Source organism: Peromyscus californicus, unplaced genomic scaffold, assembly GCF_007827085.1.
Source record: "Peromyscus californicus insignis strain IS unplaced genomic scaffold, ASM782708v3 Scaffold_4__1_contigs__length_199733344, whole genome shotgun sequence".
NCBI lineage: Eukaryota > Metazoa > Chordata > Mammalia > Rodentia > Cricetidae > Peromyscus > Peromyscus californicus.
In genome coordinates this window covers 176,135,700-176,157,863 of record NW_026294562.1, presented here as the reverse complement: position 1 = coordinate 176,157,863, position 22,164 = coordinate 176,135,700, and the positions used below count along the sequence as shown (strand labels likewise).

The window sequence follows — 22,164 nt, the reverse complement described above, 5'->3', positions numbered from 1 at the left end:
TCTGTGGCGCAGTCACTGGCAAGGTTCCCGCGAGCCTTTAACCCCTCACCCATGCTCCTAGAAGCAACCCTAACTTAACTCTTCAGGTCGATAAGAAATAAAAAAAGACGTGAACGTAGATGACGACCTAGTTGGGGTGGGGGGAGGAGAGAGAGAATGAGGGAGAATAAAGTGTTGATGTCCAGGACAGGTCACGAGATCCGGCTGTGTGTGACCAATGTGTGCTGACAAACATTTTTAAAAGTCGAATGTAGCCGGGCGGTGGTGGCGCACGCCTTTAATCCCAGCACTCAGGAGGCAGAGCCAGGCGGATCTCTGTGAGTTCGAGGCCAGCCTGGGCTACCAAGTGAGTTCCAGGAAAAGGCGCAAAGCTACACAGAGAAACCCTGTCTCGAAAAACCAAAAGAAAAAAAAAAAAAAAGTCGAATGTAAAATTAATCAGCTTGCCAGGCGGCGGTAGCGCACACCTTTCATCCCAGCGCTTGAGTGGCGGATCTCTGTAAGCTCAAAGTCAGCCTGCTCTACATAGTTCCAGGCTGGCCAGGGCTACATAGTGAGACCCTGTCTCAAAAACAAACAGACAAAAAAGAAGACGAAGGAAGGAAAGGAGGGAGGGAGGGAGGGAGGGAGGGAGAGAGGGAGGGAGGGAGGGAGGCTGGGGAAATGGTGCTGTAGGGTGCTGCACAAATGTGATAAACTCAGTTCAGACCCCTAGACGCACATATAATCAGATGCAGCAGGGGGCGCGCCCATCTGTAATCTCAGTGGCTCTGCAGTGAGAAGGCAGGTGGAGAGAGGCAACACCTGCCTCAGCTTGACCCAAGCGGAAGTAAACAAGGGACTGTTACAAACAAAGAAGGCCATGGCCAACACCCAAGGTCCTCTGATCTACACTCACAGCCTGTGGCACACAGCTTGGCTCAGCTGTGGTTACCTACGCTGGGCCTAGAATCCCCCAGGGGGAGGTTTGGCTCACAGTAGAGGTCGAGGGTTCTGGGTTCCCTCCTCAGCATCTCGGTGACTACACAAACAACAAACAACAAATTCTTGTATCTCTGCAGCTCTTGTGTTTGGAAAGTGTAATGTTTCTGTTCCCAGAGTGTGTGCTGGCTTTGACAAAACTTGCAAATTCTTGCCCACAGAATACTGAGTCAGAGAGTGCCTTGTGGGTTGCCAGAATGAAGGTCAGCTTTTCCACACTCTATCCCACAGAACTCTCTCCTTTTCATCCCCTTGGAGGCTGAATGGATCACATCACTCTCACTGGGACACAGCGAGGAGAGGCAGGTGCAGGGTCAGAGCAACATGACGCGAAAGGCTTGGTGTTGTGAGGCAGGCCGGAAGGAATGTGGGACGGTTAGAGGAACCTGGCCTGCACCCAGCAAAGGGAGCGGGTTACAGCGGATAGCTTGGTGCCAGGGAACTGTATCCCACCATCCCTCGGGTCCACCTCATGTAGGTGCCAAATGCTGGCCTTTAGGGAGCACAAGAAGCTCTGAATACATGTGTGTTATCCATCTGCACATGGTCGTATCAAGGACCCCAGAGCCTCCTCAGGGAGACTGAATGCGAGTGTTGACAGTGTGTGCAGAAAATGTCCATCAGAATGTAATAACCCCGCCTCCCTGTGTATCTGTATGTCATAACCCCGCCTCCCTGTGTATCTGTATGTCATAACCCCGCCTCCCTGTGTATCTGTATGTCATAACCCCGCCTCCCTGTGTATCTGTATGTCATAACCCCGCCTCCCTGTGTATCTGTATGTCATAACCCCGCCTCCCTGTGTATCTGTATGTCATAACCCCGCCTCCCTGTGTATCTGTATGTCATAACCCCACCTCCCTGTGTATCTGTATGTCATAACCCCGCCTCCCTGTGTATCTGTATGTCATAACCCCGCCTCCTTGTTCAACTCCATATAATAAACAGGGAGAGCTTCTGGGACATTCAAGGTCGTCTGACTACACAGAGAGTTCTAGGTTAGCCTGGGCTACTAGACCCTGTCTTGAAAAAAGCAAAGAGAGAATTCAGGTGAGGTGGCTAGCACTTTGAGGGCTGAGGCGAAAGGATTGCCACGAGTTTCAGGCCAACATGGACTACAGAAAGAGGCCCCCGTGTCAACAGAAGAGGGAGAAGAAAGGAACTGTTTGTGGGGGTGTGGCAGGGTGCTGAGGGGTGACTTGGCAAAGTGACAGTGATGTGCGCGTGAAGATAGCATAATAAAGCCCATTTCTCTGGTAACTAAAAAGTAAGACAAAAGCCAGGCAGTGGTGGTGCAGGCTTTTAATTCCAGCACTCAGGGCAGAGGCAGGAGGATCTCTGTGAGTTCAAGGCCAGCCTGGCTACACAGAGAAACCCTGTCTACAAAAACTAAACCAATAAATAAAAAATAATAAAAAACAAAACAACTGGGTGCATGTCCCTCCTCAAGTGCCCATGAGACATGGTTCTCCCTCAGGAACACAAGGACAGTTAGTTGCACAGGAGTCTCCTGTCTCACCTTGTGAGAGGAAACAGTATTTCTGTCCTTGGCAGGTTCCCTGGGTGAAACTGCCTGCTGTGGAGGTCCTTGTGCTCAGATAAGCACTAGGGGACTAGGACTGTTAAACACACAGTTGTCCCTTCAAAGGGAGGGATATAGAACTGTCCTCCTAGAGGCTGGGAGCAGCCCTGGTTAATATCCTGGTGACCTTTGCACTGTGTGTCTGAGACCATACCAGATCCTCCCCCTCGACACCTATCGTGAGCTTGTTAATCTATAGAACATCTTTATGGAAGTTGTCACATGTACTGTACAAAAAAGAGTTTCGATTTAATCATATCCTAAGTTTTAGTGTGTGCACGTGATAGAGTTATTTATCACCAGGAAAACCTTCACCAAATTTGCTGTGCTTAAATATGCTTAAAATAAACAACTCAGGGTGAGGTTCCCGAAGTTTGAGCCAACACCAGCTACTGAGCCATGTTGAGAACTGACTTCTTGCATCCTGTGGATCGTCACTCTGCTAACCGTGGTGGTCGCAGAGACCCCTGAAACCAAGAAATCTCTAAGGTGGTGGGGATACTGTCACCATATGGTACTTGGAACATCATCAAAAATGACCTGGGAGCTGGGAAGACAGCTCAGTGGGTAAGAAGTGTGCCACCAAGCCTGGGGCCTCCAAGCAGCAGGAGTGAAACTGACTCCTGTAAGTTGTCCTCTGGCCTCCGAACATGCAGTGTGACACCACACATGCCCCCCTCCGTGCATACTGGAGAGATAGCTCAGCATTTCAGAGAGCTTCTGGTGACCCATGAGGACCAGAGCTCAGAACCCACCACCCTATAACAAACCAAGTAGCCTGAATCTGCTGTAATTCCAGTGCCAGAGCTGGAAGAGACAGGAGGATCCCTGGGACTTGCCAGCTTCCAGCCCAGCTGGGAAAATGTGAGGCCTAGGTCCAGGGAGAGATCCTACCTCAAAGAATAGACAGAGTTCCAGAGGAGACCCAGCTTCTTCTTCGGGCCTTTGCATGCATGCATAGGCATAAGGACCCCACACAGATGCACACAGGGGCCCATACATTCACAAATACTAACACGAATAAATGATACATATTTCTTTTGAAAAGCTGAACCCACTGATTACAAAAGGGGACAGTGGCTGGAGAGATTGCTCAGTGGTTAAGAGCATACACTACAAAGGACCTGGTTTTAATTCCCAGCACCCATGTTGGGCACTGCATAAACCATCCATAATTACAGTTGCCAGGGATCCAACACCCTCCATTGGCACCTGCAGACAGGTCTCAGGTGCACGCGCACACACACACACACACACACACACACACACACACACACACACACTGATCAAAAAAAATTCCTTCCCAGAAGAAGACATAAGCAAGAACTACCTTCCTTCCTAAGGTCCCAACGACAAACCAAGGCATAACTCCACTACAGTTCACTCTGGGGAGACCAGTGAGTTACTGGGCTTCCTTACAAACCATAGATGAGTTACTTTTAGGGGTGTGTGCGCTCTTCTCCAAACAGGCTACACCTGAAAAAACCTCTACTCACCAAGGATGAGACCTGTCCCATACTTTACAAATGGAGCTTGCCCTGGTATTCACCTGTCTATATACTCTAGCCCCTCGCAGAGGTCATGTGCAATAAAGGGAGCATTCCAGGCAACCAGTGGTGAGGAGCAGCTGTATACTTAGGTGAGGGTCTCTGACCCTCCCCACCACTCCATGATGAGTTAACAAGCCCAGCTGGGATAACCCTTTTGCTGAAGGCTCCAAGTAGCGGTTGCTTGACTCAGAGGCTAGTCACAAACAAAAGCATAAAATGAAGTAAAAAAATAAAGCTTGTTTTAAGAAAATGACATGGGACAGAAAGAATCCTAGAAGGTCACTTTATCTACAAACAAACAAACAAAACAAAACAAACAAACAAACAACTCTCAATGAGCCAGAGGGCGGGAGGCGCTGGGTCCTGGGAAGGGAGGGGGGGGCTGGGCCCTGGGAAGGGAGGGAGGGGGGGGCTGGGCCCTGGGAAGGGGAGGAGGGAGGGTCTGGGCCCTGGGAAGGGAGGGAGGGTCTGGACCCTGGGAAGGGAGGGAGGGGCTGGGTCCTGGGAAGGGGGGGGAGGGGCTGGGCCCTGGGAAGGGGGGGGGGAGGGGCTGGGCCCTGGGAAGGGAGGGAGGGGCTGGGCCCTGGGAAGGGGGGGGGGGCTGGGCCCTGGGAAGGGAGGGAGGGGCTGGGCCCTGGGAAGGGAGGGGAGGGGCTGCACATTGCTCGTGCTTTAAAGAAGGGGCCTCTGATTGAGCAGCTTTAGGACCACAAGAGTCTGATTTTGTTTTTGTTTTTTATTCACTTTGAAGAACTAGGACTCAGTCTCATGCCAGCTTAGTAAACACTCTACCCCCTGACCCCCTCACTGAGGGATTCTAGGCACAGAACTGGCCATCTTCCTGTCTCAGCCTTCCTGATGCTGGGGCCTAGGTCACTAGGTCAGTGTGGGAAATCCTTCACCATCTTTATTGAAATGTGGAATTCTAAGGTGTGATATCAGATGATATTTAATTTATCTATGTTTTACCAAATCACTCTTTAGTGTAACCATATCTGAGAAACCAAACTAGTTCTGTGTCCTGATTCTTCCTGCCTCACCCCTGGATCTGAGGGTTTGGGGTTTAGAAGCAGAGGAATCTGTAGCCTTTGTGTGGCTCACTGTCCCAAAGGGAACTTTGATTGTGGAGGAGGAGAAGCAAGTACAAGTCAGCAGGTTGGCTCCTATCTCAAAATGTGGCCTCCAATTTGCTAGTCTGCAGGGTAATCCTGGGACTGACAGGTTGGGGCTGAGGGGAGCCAAAGCTAGCTAGAGCATGTCAGGGAGAGAATTTACCTGGCATGAGCGACCTCTGGTGGTGGCGGGGAGCAACGACACCCTGGGTGTCCTTTCCTCAGCTAACTTAATCACAGCTAATTCAATTCACCCCACACACACATGCTAAGCCAGCCATGTCCGTTCACAATATCATGGTAGCTACATGTGTAACCTCAAACTTTTCACTAGCTACATTAGAAAAACAAAACAATCCTGGTGCAGAGAATGGTCGGTCAGCTTTTTATTAGACCAATCAGGAACCTTAGGCAGGCAAGTACACAAATTGGAACAAATGCAACACACTTTACATAATTAAACAAATACAGTATAAACAAATGTAACACACCTTTACATCATTAACAAAGGCAGCAGAAACAAATGTAACATGCCATTACACAGTTAAAGTAATATTCTGTAGCATAAACAAATGTAACCCATCTTTACATAGTCAAATATTCCACAACCACAAGATCTCATAATAAATGTTATTTAAAAAAAAAAACATAAAACATTTGTCTGGGGAGATGGCTCACAGCATGGACTGCTCTTGCAGAGGACATAAGTTTAATTCCCAGCATCCACATGGAGGCTCAGAGCCAACTGTAACTCCAGGGATCTGACACCCTCTTAGATCTCCATGGGCCCTGAATGCACATGGTACACAGACATACATGCAAGTAAACACTTCTATACATAAGACAAAAATTTATAGCCGGGTGTGGTGGCACATGCCTTAAATCCCAGCACTCCGGAGGCAAAGGTAGTTGGATCTCTGTGAATTCAAAGCCAGCCTGGTTTACAAAGTGAGTTCCAGGACAGCCAGGGCTACGTATTGAGATCCTGTAATTCACGCTCTCAGGAGACTGGGGCAGAGGATCAGGAGTTCAGAGTCATCCTCAGATGAATATAGAGTTCAAGGCCAGCCTGGGCTACATGACACACTATCTTAGAAGAGAATTAGAGAGGGAGGGAGAGGAGGGAGGACTAGAGAGAGGAAGAAAAGAAAAAGAAATGGGGCGGGGTGAAGCTAGGGGGACTTGGGGGGAATAGGGGATGACTATGATCAAAATACAATGCATGTTTATGTGAAATTCTCAAAAATTATTTAATATTATATATATATAGAGAGAGAGAGAGAGAGAGAGAGAGAGAGAGAGAGAGAGAGAGAGAGAGAGAGAGAGAGAGAGAGAGAGGAGAGAGAGAGAGAGAGACAAGATCTCACTACGTAGCCATGGCTGTCCTGGAACTCACTATGCAGATCAGGCTGGCCTAGAATTCATAGAGTTCCACCTGTCTCTGTCTCCATAGTGCTGGGATTAAAGGTGTGTGCCACCACCACACCCGGCCTCGAAAATTAATGAAATGTTTTTAAGAGAGAAAGAGAAGGAAGAAAGAAAAGTGAGGGAAAGGAAGGAAAGAAAATCTGTTGAATTAGTGAATTTAAACGTCAGTAGGACAGGATACTTCTGTCTTTCTGAGGCTCTTGGGGACTTAGAACAGCATCCAGTAGGTGGTCAATAAGTGTGTTAAGTGACTGAATTCTAGAGCGCTAAATACACCAGAGAGCGTTCTGGGGCCTCCCCTGTGATGTCACAAAGCCCTCACCATGCTCCTGGCCTTGGCGCTCCTGTGCTGCCTGGGCAGTCCCGGGGGCTGGGGCTGCCTGCAATGCGACCAGTCGGTGCTGGTTGCTCTCAAACAGCTGCGCGCGGCCATCATCCCCAAGCGCTTCCACGTGGAAGGGTTGCAGGCCCGCGCGCAGGCCCTGCTGCTGGGCATGGAGGGGCCTTTCTTCAGGGACTACGCCATGAACGCCTTCGTAGGGAAAGTGGGTGTGTGCTTGGGTGCTGGGGGAGAGGCCGGGGCCGTGGTGGGCCTCCTGATGTGACGCAGTCTCCCTTCTGGGCTGCAGGCTTGGATCAACTGGAGAACCTGGTGATCTCCTTCATGAACCATACCCTGTACATAAAGGTTAACTCTATGACAGGTAGGAGACCCTTCAGCCACCTCCTCCCTTTCCGCTTCTCCCCTGGGTAGCTAACAAAAGCGCGTGTCCTTTGCTATGAGGCAGATGTTTGAGATTCCCGCTTTTCGAAGAGGGAGAAAAGCTGAGCCTCAGAGGCCGGGTGACCTGTCCAAAGTCACCGAACTGAAGATGTATGCGGGACACTCCTGTCTCTACAGTGCCCATCACAAGGCGTCGTCCGCCACACACATCTGTTTTCTTGTGCTTCTTAGGCACTACAGTTTTTATAAATGAAGAGTTTGTCGATAGTTTCCGACTGAAAGACTACATTTCTCAGCTTCCTTTGCAGACTACGGAAGTCATTTCTACCGCATAAGAGGCGGGACCCTATCTTCCTCTGTAGGCATTCCGGCCTTCTGCCCCTTCGCAGTGAATAAACGTAGTTCCACCTAGGTTTAGACCAAGCCCCCCTTTTCTTTCCGCCTTCTTTCTCTGTACAGCTGTCTTTTAAATAACCTGACATTTGTAGTAACCTCCCATCAGTGAGTCTACCGGGGGCCTGCCATCCTAGTAACTCAGGAAGCTGACACAGGAGAACCAGGACTTTGAATCCTGTCCGAATTAGAGTGAGTTCACGGCCAACTTCACAGCTCTTTGAGAGGCTGACAAGCAGGGGTCACACACAGTCTGGGCACATATTTTAATTCCCACTTAGGAGCCTTCCAGAATTCAGATCCTTTTTGGACACTAAATGGGTCATTTTTGCAAAGGACCGAAACGAATATCTCTAAGACCTGGAACCCCCCCCTTTTTTTTAACTTTCTTAAAATTTAATTTGTATGGGTGTTTTTGCTTGCATGCATTATGTGCTATGTGTGTGCAGTACCTGTGGGAATCAGAAGAGGGCACCAGGACACCAGATCCCCTGGGACTGTAGTTACAGATGGTTGTGAGCACCATGTGGGTGCTAGGAACTGAACCTAGGTCCTTTGTAAGAGTAGCCAGTGTTGTTCTTGTTTTTTGTTTTTTGCTTTTTAACTCTTTGGGGGGCCCACCACCTAGCTCCCAAATAAATCACATATGGAGGCTTATTCTTAATTATAAATGCCTGGCCTTAGCTTGGCTTGTTTCTAGCCAGATTTTCTTAACTTTAAGTTAACCCAACTACTTTTTGCTTCTGGGCTTTTTCCTTTCTCTATTCCTGTATACCTTTTTTGTCCTTCTTACACTGTGTCTGGCTGTGTAGCTGGATGGCTGAGTGGCTGGCCCCTGAAGTCCTCCTCTCCTGGTTCTCTTGCTCTTTCTTCTTTTTCTCCCAGATTTCTCCTCATATTTATCCTCTCTGCCTGCCAGCCCCACCTATCTTTTCTCCTGCCTTGCTATTGACCATTGAGCTCTTTATTAGACCATCAGGTGTTTTAGACGGGCAAAGTTACACAGCTTCACAGAGTTAAACAAATGCAACATAAAAGAATGCAGCACATTTTTGCATCACTAAAAACAAGTTCCACAGGATAAACAAATGTAACACATTTTAAAATAATATTCTACAACAAGACAGTGTTCTTAACCACTGAGCCATCTCTGCAGCCCAGTTTACTCATTCTGTAAGTGGTTCAAGGCTCGATGGGGACTCTGCACTGATTAGCATCTGTTCCCTCCTCAGATGATGCTCTGCTGGAAGAGCTGGTGAACCTCAGGGAGCATGCCATCAAGGAACTAAAGAAAGCGCTAAAAGCCTATGAAGCAAAAGGTGTTGCCCCAACCTCCCCAGCACCGTCCCCATCCCCCAAAGTCGTCCTGTGTGGCTTCCAGCATCCCCATTGCACCAACACTCCTTCCTCTCCTTCCCTAGATCTGCCCCTTCTCTCCCTTGCTCCCTTCCCAATTAAATTCTGAAGCCACCATCCATGCCCCCATGTCACTCAAATCAGCTCTCTTCTTTTTCAGCCTGTGACCACAAAATTTGTCGTGAGTCCTGCTTTTCCTGTTCACCCCCACCCTCCCACACCTTTGCCCCATTCCTCCCAAATCAAACTCTAATGCCATACTCATTTTACCACAAAAACATGAACCATGTCATGTAGGAAGGGTGTTTTTCTGCACATGTGTGTGTGTGTGTGTGTGTGTGTGTGTGTGTGTGTGTGTGTGTGTGTGTGTATGCTTTTGGAAGCCAGAGGGTATCATGATACCTTGGGTATCATGCCCCAGTAACCGTCCACCATGTTATTTTTAGTTATTTTTAAATTTTGGTTGTATGAGTGTTTTCATGAACGTGCACCACATAAGTGCAGTGCCCATGGAGGCCAAAAGAAGCCACCAGATTCTCTGGATCTGGAGTTACAGATGGCTGCAAGCCACCATGTAGGTGATAGGATCTGAGCTTGGGTCTTCTGTTGTCTGAATCTTAGATGATCTTTTAATAAAAAAAAAAAAAAACAAAAAACCCAGAGCCAGATGTCAGGATAAAAGCTGAAAGATCAGAGAAGCAGAACAGCCAGCCAGTAGTTCTTACCTCTACGAAATCCTCAGCCTATAAGAGTGAATTCCTGTTTCTTTACGCCTTATATACCTTTCTCTGCCCTGCCATATTACTTCCTGGGATTAAAGGCTTGTGTGCTTCCCAAGCAAAGGCATGAGATCTCAAGTGCTGGGATTAAAGGTGTGTGTGCCACCACTCCCTAGCTCTGTGTCTAATGTAGAGGCTGGCTCTGTCCTCTGATCCTCAGGCAAGTTTATTAGGGTACACAATATATCACCACAGTCTTCCACAGGATTAGTAAACGCTTTTAACTACTGAGCCATCTCTTTAGCCCCCACCTTGACTTTTGAGACAGGGTCTCTTAGTGTCTCGAAGGCCACTGATTAGGCTGGCTGACCAGTGAGCCCAGGATCCCCCTGCGGTGCCTCCTCAGAGCTGAGATTATGAGCACACACCACCACGTTCAACTTTCCTGTTCTAAGCATCTTATCCACTGAGTTATCTCTGTCTCCCCTCCCCCATTGCTTCTTATTTTGACACAAGTTCTCACTCTGTAACCCATGCTGACCTAGAACTCAGGACAATCCTCCTGCCTCAGCCTCCACAGTGCTGTTATTTCATGAGGCACTACATTATTATTATTATCCTATTTCATTAGGGTGTGTGTGTGCACAATACACATGTGGAGGTCAAAAGATCAGTTATAGGAGTTGGCTTTCTCCTTCTTCCCTAGGGGTCTCTGGGATTGAACTCAGGTCACCAGTCTTGGTGGCAAGCACCTTTACCAGCTGTTCCATCTCACTGGCCCCTCAAGATTGACTTTTGGGGGTCTTATGAAAATGGTGTGAACTGGAGCCTCAGGGCATCTGTAGCTGTGGGTACCATAGGGTGTGTGACATTGACAAACTCCACATCTCAATGGCTCAACGTGACTAGTGCTGCTGTCCCGGCCACATCCACGGGGAGTCCTGTAGCTCTTCAAACTTCTGCTGCCCCATGCTGGTGGTTGATGCTGGCCTCTGGAACTAAGGAAGCACAAGGGAAGTTTCGTGGCCTGGCAGGACACCCACCACACTTTTCATTTTCCTCTGATTCAGTGTAGGACATGTGGGAAATGTCTTCCTGTTTGCACAGGAAGAGAGGACCCAGGTGAACCTGCACCATGCCCACCTTTGCCAGGTGAGGCTCCAAGACTGGAAAGCAGCAGATTCAAAAATTAATAAGTATTGAGGCCGACAAGACAGCTCAGGAGGTAAAGGTGCTTGTTAGCTTAACCTGAGTTCAGTCTTCAGCACCCACACGAGGAAGGGGAACAGACTCAGGTAAGTTGTTCTCTGAGCCCTGTTCATGTCCGTGTATGTGCATGCACACACCAGGACATACATAAAATGTAAAATGACAGCAATCAAGAGAATGTCTGCTTAAGTGTCTGCAAATGGGAAGAAACGGGTGGCTGGCCTGAATCTGCCATAGAAGCTACTGAGGGAGGCTGAGGCAAGAATGTCTCAAGTTCAAAGCTAACCTGGGTAGCTTAGCAGAATGCTGTCTCAGGATTTAAAAAAAAAAAAAAGTGGACTTTGTGATATAGATCAGTGGTAGAGTCTCTACCTAGAATCCCCAGTGAGGGACTGAAGCGTGGCTCAGTGGTAGAGCCCTTGCCTAATATTCAAGACCTTGAGTTCAATCCTCAGCACACCGCCCCATATCCTATGATCAGGTGACCTGACCTATGGAAATTCCATTTGACTCTTCAATGATAGAAAAATCATTTCTTGAGTGGGCGTGGTGGTGCATGCCCTTAATATCAGCACTCAGGAGGCAGAGGCAGGTTGAGCTCTTAGTTCAAGACCAGCCTGGTCTACAGAGTGAGTTTCAGGATAGCCAGGGCTACACAGAGAAACCCTGTCTCAGAAAAAAAGAAGAAAAAAAAATCATTTCTCACATCAACCATTGCTGTGCCGGGCAGTGACTCTTCCGACGTTCGGAGGCCCAGGGGACCCCATCTCCTTTGTGCCCTGTCCCTCCCTGCTCTTGCCAGTCCCTGGGGTCTGCTTTTCTCCACTTCTCCCTTCCCCCCTGCCCAGGCATGCTCAAAGAGGAGGTCCTGGACTGTTTACATTGCAAGAAAATCACCCCCAAATGCATCAGAGAGAAGTACTGCTATGGTAAGCTGTGGGTTTGGAAAAGCAGGGGCGGCCTGTGAGAGACAGCCATGTTCCTGTAGAGGTGGTTTCAAGGCTCCTCACAGTCCTTGTCCCTGTGGAGGTGGGTCTCAAGGCTCCCCATAAGCACTTGGGAGGCTGAGGCAGGAGGATCTGGAGTTCAAGGCCAGCCTGAGCTACATAGCTCCTGTCTGCAACTCCGCCCTGGAGTAGGATGAAGAGACAAGTAGGTCCCTGAAGCTCACTGACCAGCCTGGGTGAATCTGTAAGTACTGGGTTCAGTGAGAGACCGTACATCAAAATCAGGTTAGAGAGGGACTGAAGAAAACACTTGACATGGACCTCTGGCATACACACACACACACACACAAATACATACACAGACACACACACACACATACATACACAGACAGGCACACACACACATACATACACAAACACACAGACACACACATACATACATACACAGAGACACACACACATACATACACACACACACACACACACACACACACACACACACACAATTAAGATGTATTTTAAGGACTGGTAAATGGCTCATTGGTTAAGAGCACTGACAGTTCTTTCAATGGAACCATGTTGGATTCCCAGCACCCAGATGGCAGCTCACATGTCTGTAGCTCCAGTTCTAGAGGATGACATTGTTCCAGGCAGCTGAAGGTAACCACATGTACTTCTCAGACCCACAAAGACACATAATTTTAAATATATATTTTAAAAGATCCTACCTGTGAGTCTACAGAGCAGGTTCCAGGACAGCTAGGGCTACACAGAAAAACCCTATCTCAAAAACACCAAAACGAGAGAGAGAGAGAGAGAGAGAGAGAGAGAGAGAGACAGAGAGAGAGAGAGAGAGAGAGAAGACCCTATCTCAGAAAACACAGCTTATGTTTAGATATTTGTTGTTGTTGTTGACTCTTTGCTCTATTGCTCTTGGGGGGTGCACCACCCAGATCTCAAACAAATCACACACGGAGGCTTATTCTTGATTATAAATGCCCAGTCTTAGCTTGGCTTATTTCTCGCCAGCTTTTCTTAACTTAAATTAACCTGTCTACTTTTTGCCTCTGGGCTTATATCTTTCTTTTACTTTGGTATATCTTACTTTCACTCTCACTCTGTGGCTGGCTGGCTGGCTGGCCCCTGGAGTCCTACTCTCCTTGTTCTTGCTCCTCCTCCTATTTATTCTCTCTGCCTGCCAGCCCCGCCTATTCTCTCTCCTGCCTTGCTGTTGGCTGTTCAGCTCTGTATTAGTCCATCAGGTGTTTTAGACAGGCAAAGTAACACAGCTTCACAGAGTTAAACAAATGCAACATAAAAGAATGCAACACACCTTTACACCATTAAACAAATGTTCCACAGCATAAACAAATGTAACACATCTTAAAATATTCTACATTTCCCCCTTTTTGTCTAACTAAAAATGAAAGACTTTAACATAGTAAAACTATATACAACAAAAAGTTATCAAATATGAATTAATTTACAATATTCAGTCCATTTGTATTTAGCAAATTCAGAAAAAACACTCCACCATCCACTCTATCTTAGTGACTCTAAAGTTTTATACCTAATTTACTTTCTATCATAATTAAGGAAAACTGCAACTATAACTACCTAGTCTTTAACTTCATCAAAGACCCAGAAGGAATTAATAAAAACAGAGACATCTGCCTGGACAGTCACCCAAAGTTCCTCTGCAATGTTGGGGCATCCATCTTCAGCCCACAGTCCTAGAATATCTGGCAGACTTTACAGTGAAGCAGAAAATTTGAAGGACTGTCCTGCCTTGTATTGTCAAAGTTCATCAGTCACTTTCCTCTGTGTCCTGCAGAATGTCTGGCAGACTCTTCTGTGAAACAGGAATCTGAAAGGACTGTTTTGCCTTGTTTTGGCAAAGTTCAGCAGTCACTTTCCTGTGGGTCCTGCGTGTCCAGTCTGCACAGCACACAGTCAAGCAGTCAAGGAAAAAGCAGTTTCTTGCCCAAATGGCTAACCTTGCCACAATGAAAGTGAACTCCTATAGAGTTTCTTCAATGTAAACCATCTATTTATGAAGTAAATTGGTGCTGCCAGGAGCAGATGTGTCTCATTGACATGAAAAACCTTAGGTTATTAAACATTTTAAATGCTATGTTCTGTAGATATTTGAAGTGTTTGAAAAAGCATCTACTTGTCTAAAATACACCTATTTAATAACCTTGAAAACATACCTAATGTGACTACAAGTTTGATTTTTATAGATTGACTACTAACCTCATTTCTTAATGATGCATTAAGCTCATTTAAATGAGGTGTATAAACACAATACCCCAAACAAGAGCAGAAACATATATACAGTATAAAAAAATTAACTTTAAATTTGTGTCAATATACCAAATCCATGCCAATGTAAAATATCTGAGATTAACAGTTGTCTTTTTATCAAATTTCCCCTAAATGATAACAAACATCCATGACCCACCAAATAACCAAAAACCTCCCACAACCCAACTCTTGGGAATGTGGACATCATTTCTCTAAACTGCTTCCTGTTGTGTGTGGGCAAAGGCATTTTTAGTGTCCCAAAGAGAAGTTTTGAGATAATGGCAAAGTCCTGGGAAGACCAGCTATAATATTTGTTGATAGATATCACCTGTCAAGATTCAGGAGGTCTCCCTTGATCAAACCTGATCCATTTTATTCCTGAAGGAATCCACAGCCTCCCATCTCCTACGGGAACAAAAGCAAAAACTCTTCTCCAAAGCATTTTTTTACTTCCATTTGATATATTTTTTACTTCTTTTTTAAAGTTAAGACAGCCCTAAAGTATCTAGGGTGCTTCAATTTTGCAGTCCTGTTCACAGTCCAATGTCTCTCAGCAGCTGCCTTTGCTTATCAATATTTTAAAAATTCAAAATCAATACAATAACATAGAATCCAGAGTCCCTGTGTATTTCCCATCTTATGTGCCTTTTTCCTTTTACATTACATTGAGATGGTAGCTTACAGTTCAGAGGTTCAGTCCATTATCATCATGGTGGAGAGCACGGTGACATGCAGGCAGACATGGTGCTGGCTACATCTTGATCAGAAGGCAACAGACACTGAACAAAGCTTAAGCAAAAGAGTCCTCAAAGCCTGCCCCCACAGTGACACACTTCCTTCAAGAAGGCCACACCTCCCAATAGTGCCACTCTCTATGAGCTTATGGAGGGCAATTACATTCAAACTACCACATACAGGGGCACCCCTGACACATGCCTAGCCTCAGCAGCTTTCCTTGGCCATGAGGGAGATTCCATAACCCCTTTCTTCTATCCTTGATTCTAAAGCCAGAACCACATGGCTGAAGCTGCCAAGTGCTGCTGATTGCTGGAGCTGGAAGTTGGTTCCCTCATTCAAATACATTTTCATCAGACATAGTTTCCTTCACTGCTTTAAGCTTTGCTTTAATTCCTTTTCACAGATTGGAAACTTAGCTGGGTGGGGTCTTCCCTGAGGTCACCATTCCTTTTATTTCATTTAGCATCAGGCTTTTCTTTAATCTTTTAATCTCCTTGAGCATTGCACATAGCTCCATTCCACTTCCTGGTGCTCCTTTTCTCCTCAAACTGCACATTTTGCTCAGCTTGCTCCTTCTCATTGTAGATCTGCATACAAGTGGTCACTATGCCACTGCTAATACTAGGCTGTCTTTAAATCTCCTTCACCAATACCATCAATTCAAAACTCTTCAATTTAACCTCAGGCAGATTTTTCTGGACAAGGGCAGACAGCAACCACATTCTTTACCAAAATATCACAAGAACAGTCTCTAGGCCACTTACGAATTCTATTACCCTCTGAAACCTCTTGAACCAGGTGCCATAATCTCTCAGCATCACTGCACCAGTGTCTCCCACACTTCTACTGGTACAGCCCATTAAGCCCCACTGAAAGTGTTCAACTGTTTTCTTGATCCAAAGTCAAAAAATCTGCATTCCACCAACAAGCAATATGGTCAGGCTCCTCACAGCAATATCCCGCTCACTGGTACCAACTTCTGTCTTAGTGTTCTATTGCTGCAAAGAGACACCAAGAACAAGGCAGCTCTTATAAAGGAAAGCATTTAATTGGGCTGGTTTACAGTTCAGAGGTTTAGTCCATTATCATCATGGTGCAAAGCATGGCAGCAGCTTTCCTCCTTTTTAAGAGACAGGGTCTCATTCTGTAGCCCAGACTGCCCTCAGCTCAGAGTAGTCCTCCTGCCTCAGTGTCCCAAGTGTTCAGATTACAGTTGTGAACCACCACACCCAGTTCTTTTCTTGGCTTTGGATCCAACTTCTTGCTTCCTTCCCATATCCAACAAGAAATGAGGTTCACTTAGCCCTGGTTTTGGCTGTTACTGGGACAGGCTAAGCTGTGGTGTTCACCACGGTGAATGGTACTTGAGAGCCTGGCACAGCACTAAGTGGTGAGCCAGGTGAACAGGTGGGGTGGAGGAGGTCACAGAGGATGGTAGTTCGGTGCTGAGTTCCACTTCCAACTGTCCAGTGGATGGGCAGCCCCGCATGACTCTCAAGTTCCAGTCGGACAGCGACCTGAAGAACATGGTGTTGGTGGGCGACTTGGTGGCCGTGGGACTGGCTATCCTAACCTTCTTGGTCATCCTGATCGCGTGAGTCACCCCTAACCCTCTAAATCCCTCAAACATGGACACCACCCAGGTGTGGTGGTCCCCTACTCTGACCCCAGCACTTGGGAGGTTTGAAGTGGGGGGATGGCTATAAGTTCAAGGCCAGTCTGAGCAACACAGCAAGATGCTATCTCAGAAACTGGGGAAAGGTGGGGAGGTGGCTCAGTTGGTAGTTGCCTAGGATGATCAAAGTCATGGGTTCAATCCCCAGTACTGGATAAGTCAAGTATGCTGTGACACAAACTTGTCATCACAGCACTTGGGAAGGGGAGGAAGGAGGATCAGAAGTTCAAGGTCTCCCTTGGCTGAATAGTGAGTTTGAGGCCAGCCTGAGCTACATGAGACCCTATCTCAAAAAAGAAAGAAATGGGGTGGGGGAGTGAGGGATGAAGGAAGAAAAAATGGATGCATAACGGGGTCTTTGGCCCCCCCCATGTCCTTCAGCTCCCCTCTTGCTTTTAAAATTCTTCTGTCTTCCCTTCCCTCTCACCCTCTTTTTTAAGACATTTTTTTCTTTTTGGTTTTTTGAGACAGGGTTTCTCTGTGTAGCCCTAGCTATCTTGGGACTCACTCTGTAGACCTCAAACAGATCCACCTGCCTCTGCCTCCTGGGTGCCAGGATTAAAGGCGTGCACCGCCACCAGCAGCACGATAATACTTTTAGTTCTGTGTATGTGTGTGTGTGTGGTGGGGAGTGTGTGCATGTGGGTGCAGAGCCCACCAGAAGACGGCATGGGATGCCTGTTGGCTGGAGCTGAGTTGGTCGTGAGCCACCATGTGGGCCCTGGAAACCAAACTTGCTCCTCTGTAAGCGCAGTGAGTCCTCTGAACCGCTGAGCGTCGCCCGGGCCTTTCTGTCCCTCTCTTTTCCGTACTCTCTCTCTCCCTCTCTGCCCCCTTTCTCCCTGTGCCTCTCACTTTCTCTTTCCCGCACCCCTAAAGTCACAAAGGCACAAAAGTACCCCAGCTTTATGACATATCTTTGTGAGCCTTTCTTCCATTAAAAGGAGGAGGAGGAGGAGGAAGAAGCTGGATGTGATGGCGCACGCCTTTAATCCCAGCACTCAGGAGACCGAGGCTGGTGGATCTCTGTGAGTTCGAGGCCAGCCTGGTGGTCTACATAGTTCCAGGATAGTCAGAGCTACATAGTGATACCTTGTCTGAAAAAATACAGGAAAAAATCCACGAACGTACTGATCAAAACCAACATTTGTCCTGGCTGCACTGTTGCCATATGTTCTTCACCAGTACTGTCCCTGATATATTCACTTGTTATTTTTTTACTGGCATATATTTATTGTACATGTTTTTGAGACAGAGCCACCCCTGATTCACATATACACCCAAGCTACCCTCAGATTCTCTGTGTATGACTTTGGAATTACTAGTCATCCAGCCTCCACATCCCCAGGCCTGAGATTACAGGTGCCTGCCCAGCTACCATTAACTTTTTTTTTTCTTTTTTTGGTTTTTTGAGACAGGGTCTCTCCATGTAGTTTTGGTGCCTGCCTGGATCTCGCCCTGTTCAAGTTTTTTTGAAACAGTGTTTCACTGCATAAATTTTGGCTGATCGGGCACAACCCACCGGCCTCTCTCCAGTGCGGGGAATAAAGGCCAGTGCTACCATACCACTATTAGTATTTTGAGACAGGATTTCATGTACCCCAGGCTAATCTGGAACTCACCTTCTGTCTCAGACTTCTTAGTGCTAGGATGACAAGCATTAGCCTGGCATTAATGATGAAACTTAACAGCTCATGGTAATAGCCAGGGCACACAGGAGGGGCACCTCTACCTATGAGATTGCTTAGAGCCACAGAAATTTATCCTTGGGAGTGCTAGGAGCATGGCTCAAGAGGTAGAGCCCCTGCCTAGAATCCCCCAGTGAGGGGCTGGGGTGTTGCTCAGTGGTAGAGCCCCTGCCTAGAATCCCCCAGTGAGGGGCTGGGGTGTGGCTCAGTGGTAGAGCCCCTGCCTAGAATCCCCCAGTGAGGGGCTGGGGTGTGGCTCAGTGGTAGAGCCCCTGCCTAGAATCCCCCAGTGGGGGGCTGGGGCATGGCTCAGTGGTAGAGCCCCTGCCTAGAATCCCCCAGTGAGGGGCTGGGGGTGTGGCTCAGTGGTAGAGCCCCTGCCTAGAATCCCCCAGTGAGGGGCTGGGGGTGTGGCTCAGTGGTAGAGCCTCTGCTTAGAATTCCCCAGTGAGAGGGGCTGGGGTGTGGCTCAGTGGTAGAGCCCCTGCCTAGAATCCCCCAGTGAGGGGCTGGGGTGTGGCTCAGTGGTAGAGGCCCTGCCTAGAATCCCCCAGTGAGGGGCTGGGGGTGTGGCTCAGTGGTAGAGCCCCTGCCTAGAATTCCCCAGTGAGGGGCTGGGGTGTGGCTCAGGGGTAGAGCATTTGAGTAACATGCCTGAGGCCTATGTTCAGTTACCATCACCTGAAGTTGTTATCTGGGGCTGTCCAGATGGCTCAGGGGATAAAGTCACTTGCCTGATAACCTGAGTTGGCTCCCCAGGACCCACATGGTAGAAGGAGAAAGTTTGGCTTCCACTCATCCTCTGATCTCCACATGCATGCCATAGCAGCCACACACAAACACACACAAAAACGAATGAATGAATGAATGAAGAAATGTAAAACATATAAAAGTTTGAATTTGTAGTCAGACACCTATGTCATGAGTTGGTATGGGAGGCCCTCAGGGTGGATTGCTATTCCACACCTGTCTCTCAGCTGCCTTTAGCTGCAGGCAACCCTGGACATTCCTTAGTTTGTGTCTTCCAGGCAAGCTTTGCTTCTGACTTTATGTAACTGGAGTCCTGGGCCAGCAGATCCCAAATTACTGGGTTAACCACTTTCCCCAAAGGGAAGCAAACAGAAGACCCTAGTGGGTAGGAAAGAAGATATTCTCATTTACAGTGGGCAGGTTGGGAAGATGAAATTAAAGTATGGAAGCTGTGGTTTGTGACTAGAGATTTGCATTCAAACAGTGGGGGGGGGGGGCAGGTAGGGGTAGGGGCCATGAGCAGATTACAGTCTTGTCAGGGTGTGGTTGGCTGGTCGTTAATCTCAGGCCTGCTTCTGCAGGGTGGTGTGAAGAAATCCAAGTGTTTGAGAGAACAAGACTTTCCCATGACATCACTGCTGCTCAGTGTGAGCTTGTCCTGGGATGATCTTATTTTTTCTGTTTTCAGTTGTTTAAGACAGGGTTTCTCTGTATAACAGGCCTGGCTGTCCTGGAAGTCACTTTGTAGACCAGGCTGGCCTTGAACTCACAGAGATCAGGCTGCCTCTGCCTCCTAAGTACTGGGATTAAAGGTGTGCACTGCCACCACTCGGCTTTGGGCTGACATTTATATTTTTATTTTTATTTTTATGTGTATGAGTTTTTTTTCCTACATGTAAGTTTGTGCACCATGTGCCTGCCTGGTGCCCTCAGAGACCAGAAGAGGTCATTGAATCCCCTGGGACTGGAGTTACAAATAGTTGTGAACCAATATATAGTTGGAGGGAATTAAACCTGTGTCCCCTGGAAGAGAAGTTAATCCTCTTAACCACTGAGCCATCTCTCCAGCCCACCCATCCCCACCATGTTCCTGTTATCCAAGGAGACCAAAGGCTTAGGACAATGACCGAGACCTCTGGGCTGATCTGGAAAGGACACTGTAAACATCTGACAGGAAGGTAGCTCAGGCCCTCATAGATTTGTATCTTTAATATAAGATCTTCAGTTTATAACCCCTGAGACTGACCATGTGTACACAGGTAAGCAGGGGAGATGGATAAAAACTGAAGACAGAGATGCCAAGCTTTCGGCTTACTTTTTGCTTGGTTCTGTTTGGATTTTGGAGACAGGGTCTCATGTAGCCCGGGCTAGTGTCAAAATCAGTGTAGCTGAGAATGCCCTGCCTCCACCTCCTTAGTGCAGAGGTGACTACCATGCCTCACTTATTTAGTGCTGGGGGTGGACTCCAGGCTTTGGTGTGCTGGTGAGCACTTTACCCACTGAATCCCTTTGCCAGCCTCATTTCACTGTTGGTTTGGGCCCAGACAGTGGCATCTAAGTTCCCACTCATCAGGTAAGCTTTTTGTTTTCTCCCTGAGACACAGTGAGGCCTTACCTTTCTCATGTAATGATATCAGTGTTTGGATACAACCCAGACCCAAATTCAGGATGACGTCAGCTTGTCTTAATTACACCTGCCATGACTATTTCTGAATAAGGCCACTTAGGCAAGCGCTGGGCATTGGGAAGTGGGAGACATAGCTTTTGGGGGTGGGTGGGTGCTGTTCAGGCATGGTTCTCTGCTTCTGTCCTTTGGTTATTTCTCCTGTCCATTTTTCCCTGCTCCTGGTTCCCTTGATTCCACATTCTCCCAGTCATACCAGAAACTAACCATGTCTCTGGCTGAGTCCCTGGTGCGTGTGTTAATTCCAGCCTTCAGCATCCTCTGTCCTGCCTGCCATCCATCCATCCATCCATCCATCCATCCATCCATCCATCTACCATCTACCTACCTACCTAGTGTGTGTGTGTGTGTGTCTGTCTGTCTGTCTGTGGTGTACACACATGCATGGCAGAACAGGCATGTGGAGGTCAGAGGACAATTCTCTAGAGGCTGTTCTTGTCTTCAGCCATGTGGGTCCTGAGGATCAAATTCGGATGGGCAGGCTTATTGGCAGCTTTCTTTACCTTCTGAGCCATCTCACAACACTAGTTTTTGGATTTTTTGAGATATGGTCTCACTCTGTACCCAAGGCTAGCCTGGAACTCAGGACAACCCTCTTGTCTCAGCCTCCCAAGTGCTGTGATCACAGGCATATCCACCTGACCCATTTTAACCTTCCTCTTTTTCCTTCTGACCAGGGCTTGTACATATAGACAAAACCGAAAACTCCTGCTGAAGTAGGCCAGGGACTTTGGTGTTTGTAAAAGGAAAATAAATTTAATAAAATCAGTGACAAATCCCTTAGTGTTGTCCATTCCTTGTGGACACTCAGTCATTTGGTTTTACCAGGTGTTCTGTGTGTGTGGTACTGGGCATTGAACATACTGCCTGGCGTGCTAGGCAAGCATTCCACCCTGAGCTACATCCCCAGCTCCTTTTGGGGGGAGGGGGCGGTGAGGTAGTGGAGGACTGTCATTTTTTTTTTTTTTAAGACAGGGTGTTAGTGATGTCAACTTGACAGAATCTAAAATCACGTGGAAGATGGGCCTCTGGGCATGTATACGAGGGGTGTTATCTTGACTGCATAAATTGAGGTGTGAAGAATTGCCCACTGTGGGTGGCACCATCCCCTTAGTAGAGAAAAGAACAGCAAGCATAACATAACATCATTTTAAAGAAATAAAAAGAAACAAAAGGAACGACAGACAGAGGAAAAAGAAAGAAGATGCGAGGGAGGCAGGCATGGAAGGGGGGAAGAAAACGCACGCAAAAGGAATATAGGGAGGTAGAGAATTCACATAGTTTGGGTCCCCTTGGCACAGGAAACTACATTTCCCAGAAG

General features: G+C 47.5%; 1 protein-coding gene across 1 annotated transcript in view; it reads left to right on the top strand.

Moving 5' to 3' along the window:
• The window catches only part of Izumo2 (IZUMO family member 2), a 47,709-nt gene extending 26,146 nt beyond the window's left edge, over positions 1-21,563 (top strand). The window contains exons 2-8 of the mRNA XM_052760323.1: positions 6,969-7,202; positions 7,283-7,357; positions 9,003-9,089; positions 9,287-9,307; positions 11,903-11,983; positions 16,517-16,640; positions 21,521-21,563. Coding sequence (XP_052616283.1) covers positions 6,969-7,202; positions 7,283-7,357; positions 9,003-9,089; positions 9,287-9,307; positions 11,903-11,983; positions 16,517-16,640; positions 21,521-21,563 — 665 coding nt within the window. The remainder of the gene's footprint in view (positions 1-6,968; positions 7,203-7,282; positions 7,358-9,002; positions 9,090-9,286; positions 9,308-11,902; positions 11,984-16,516; positions 16,641-21,520) is intronic.
• Positions 21,564-22,164: the final 601 nt, after the last annotated feature.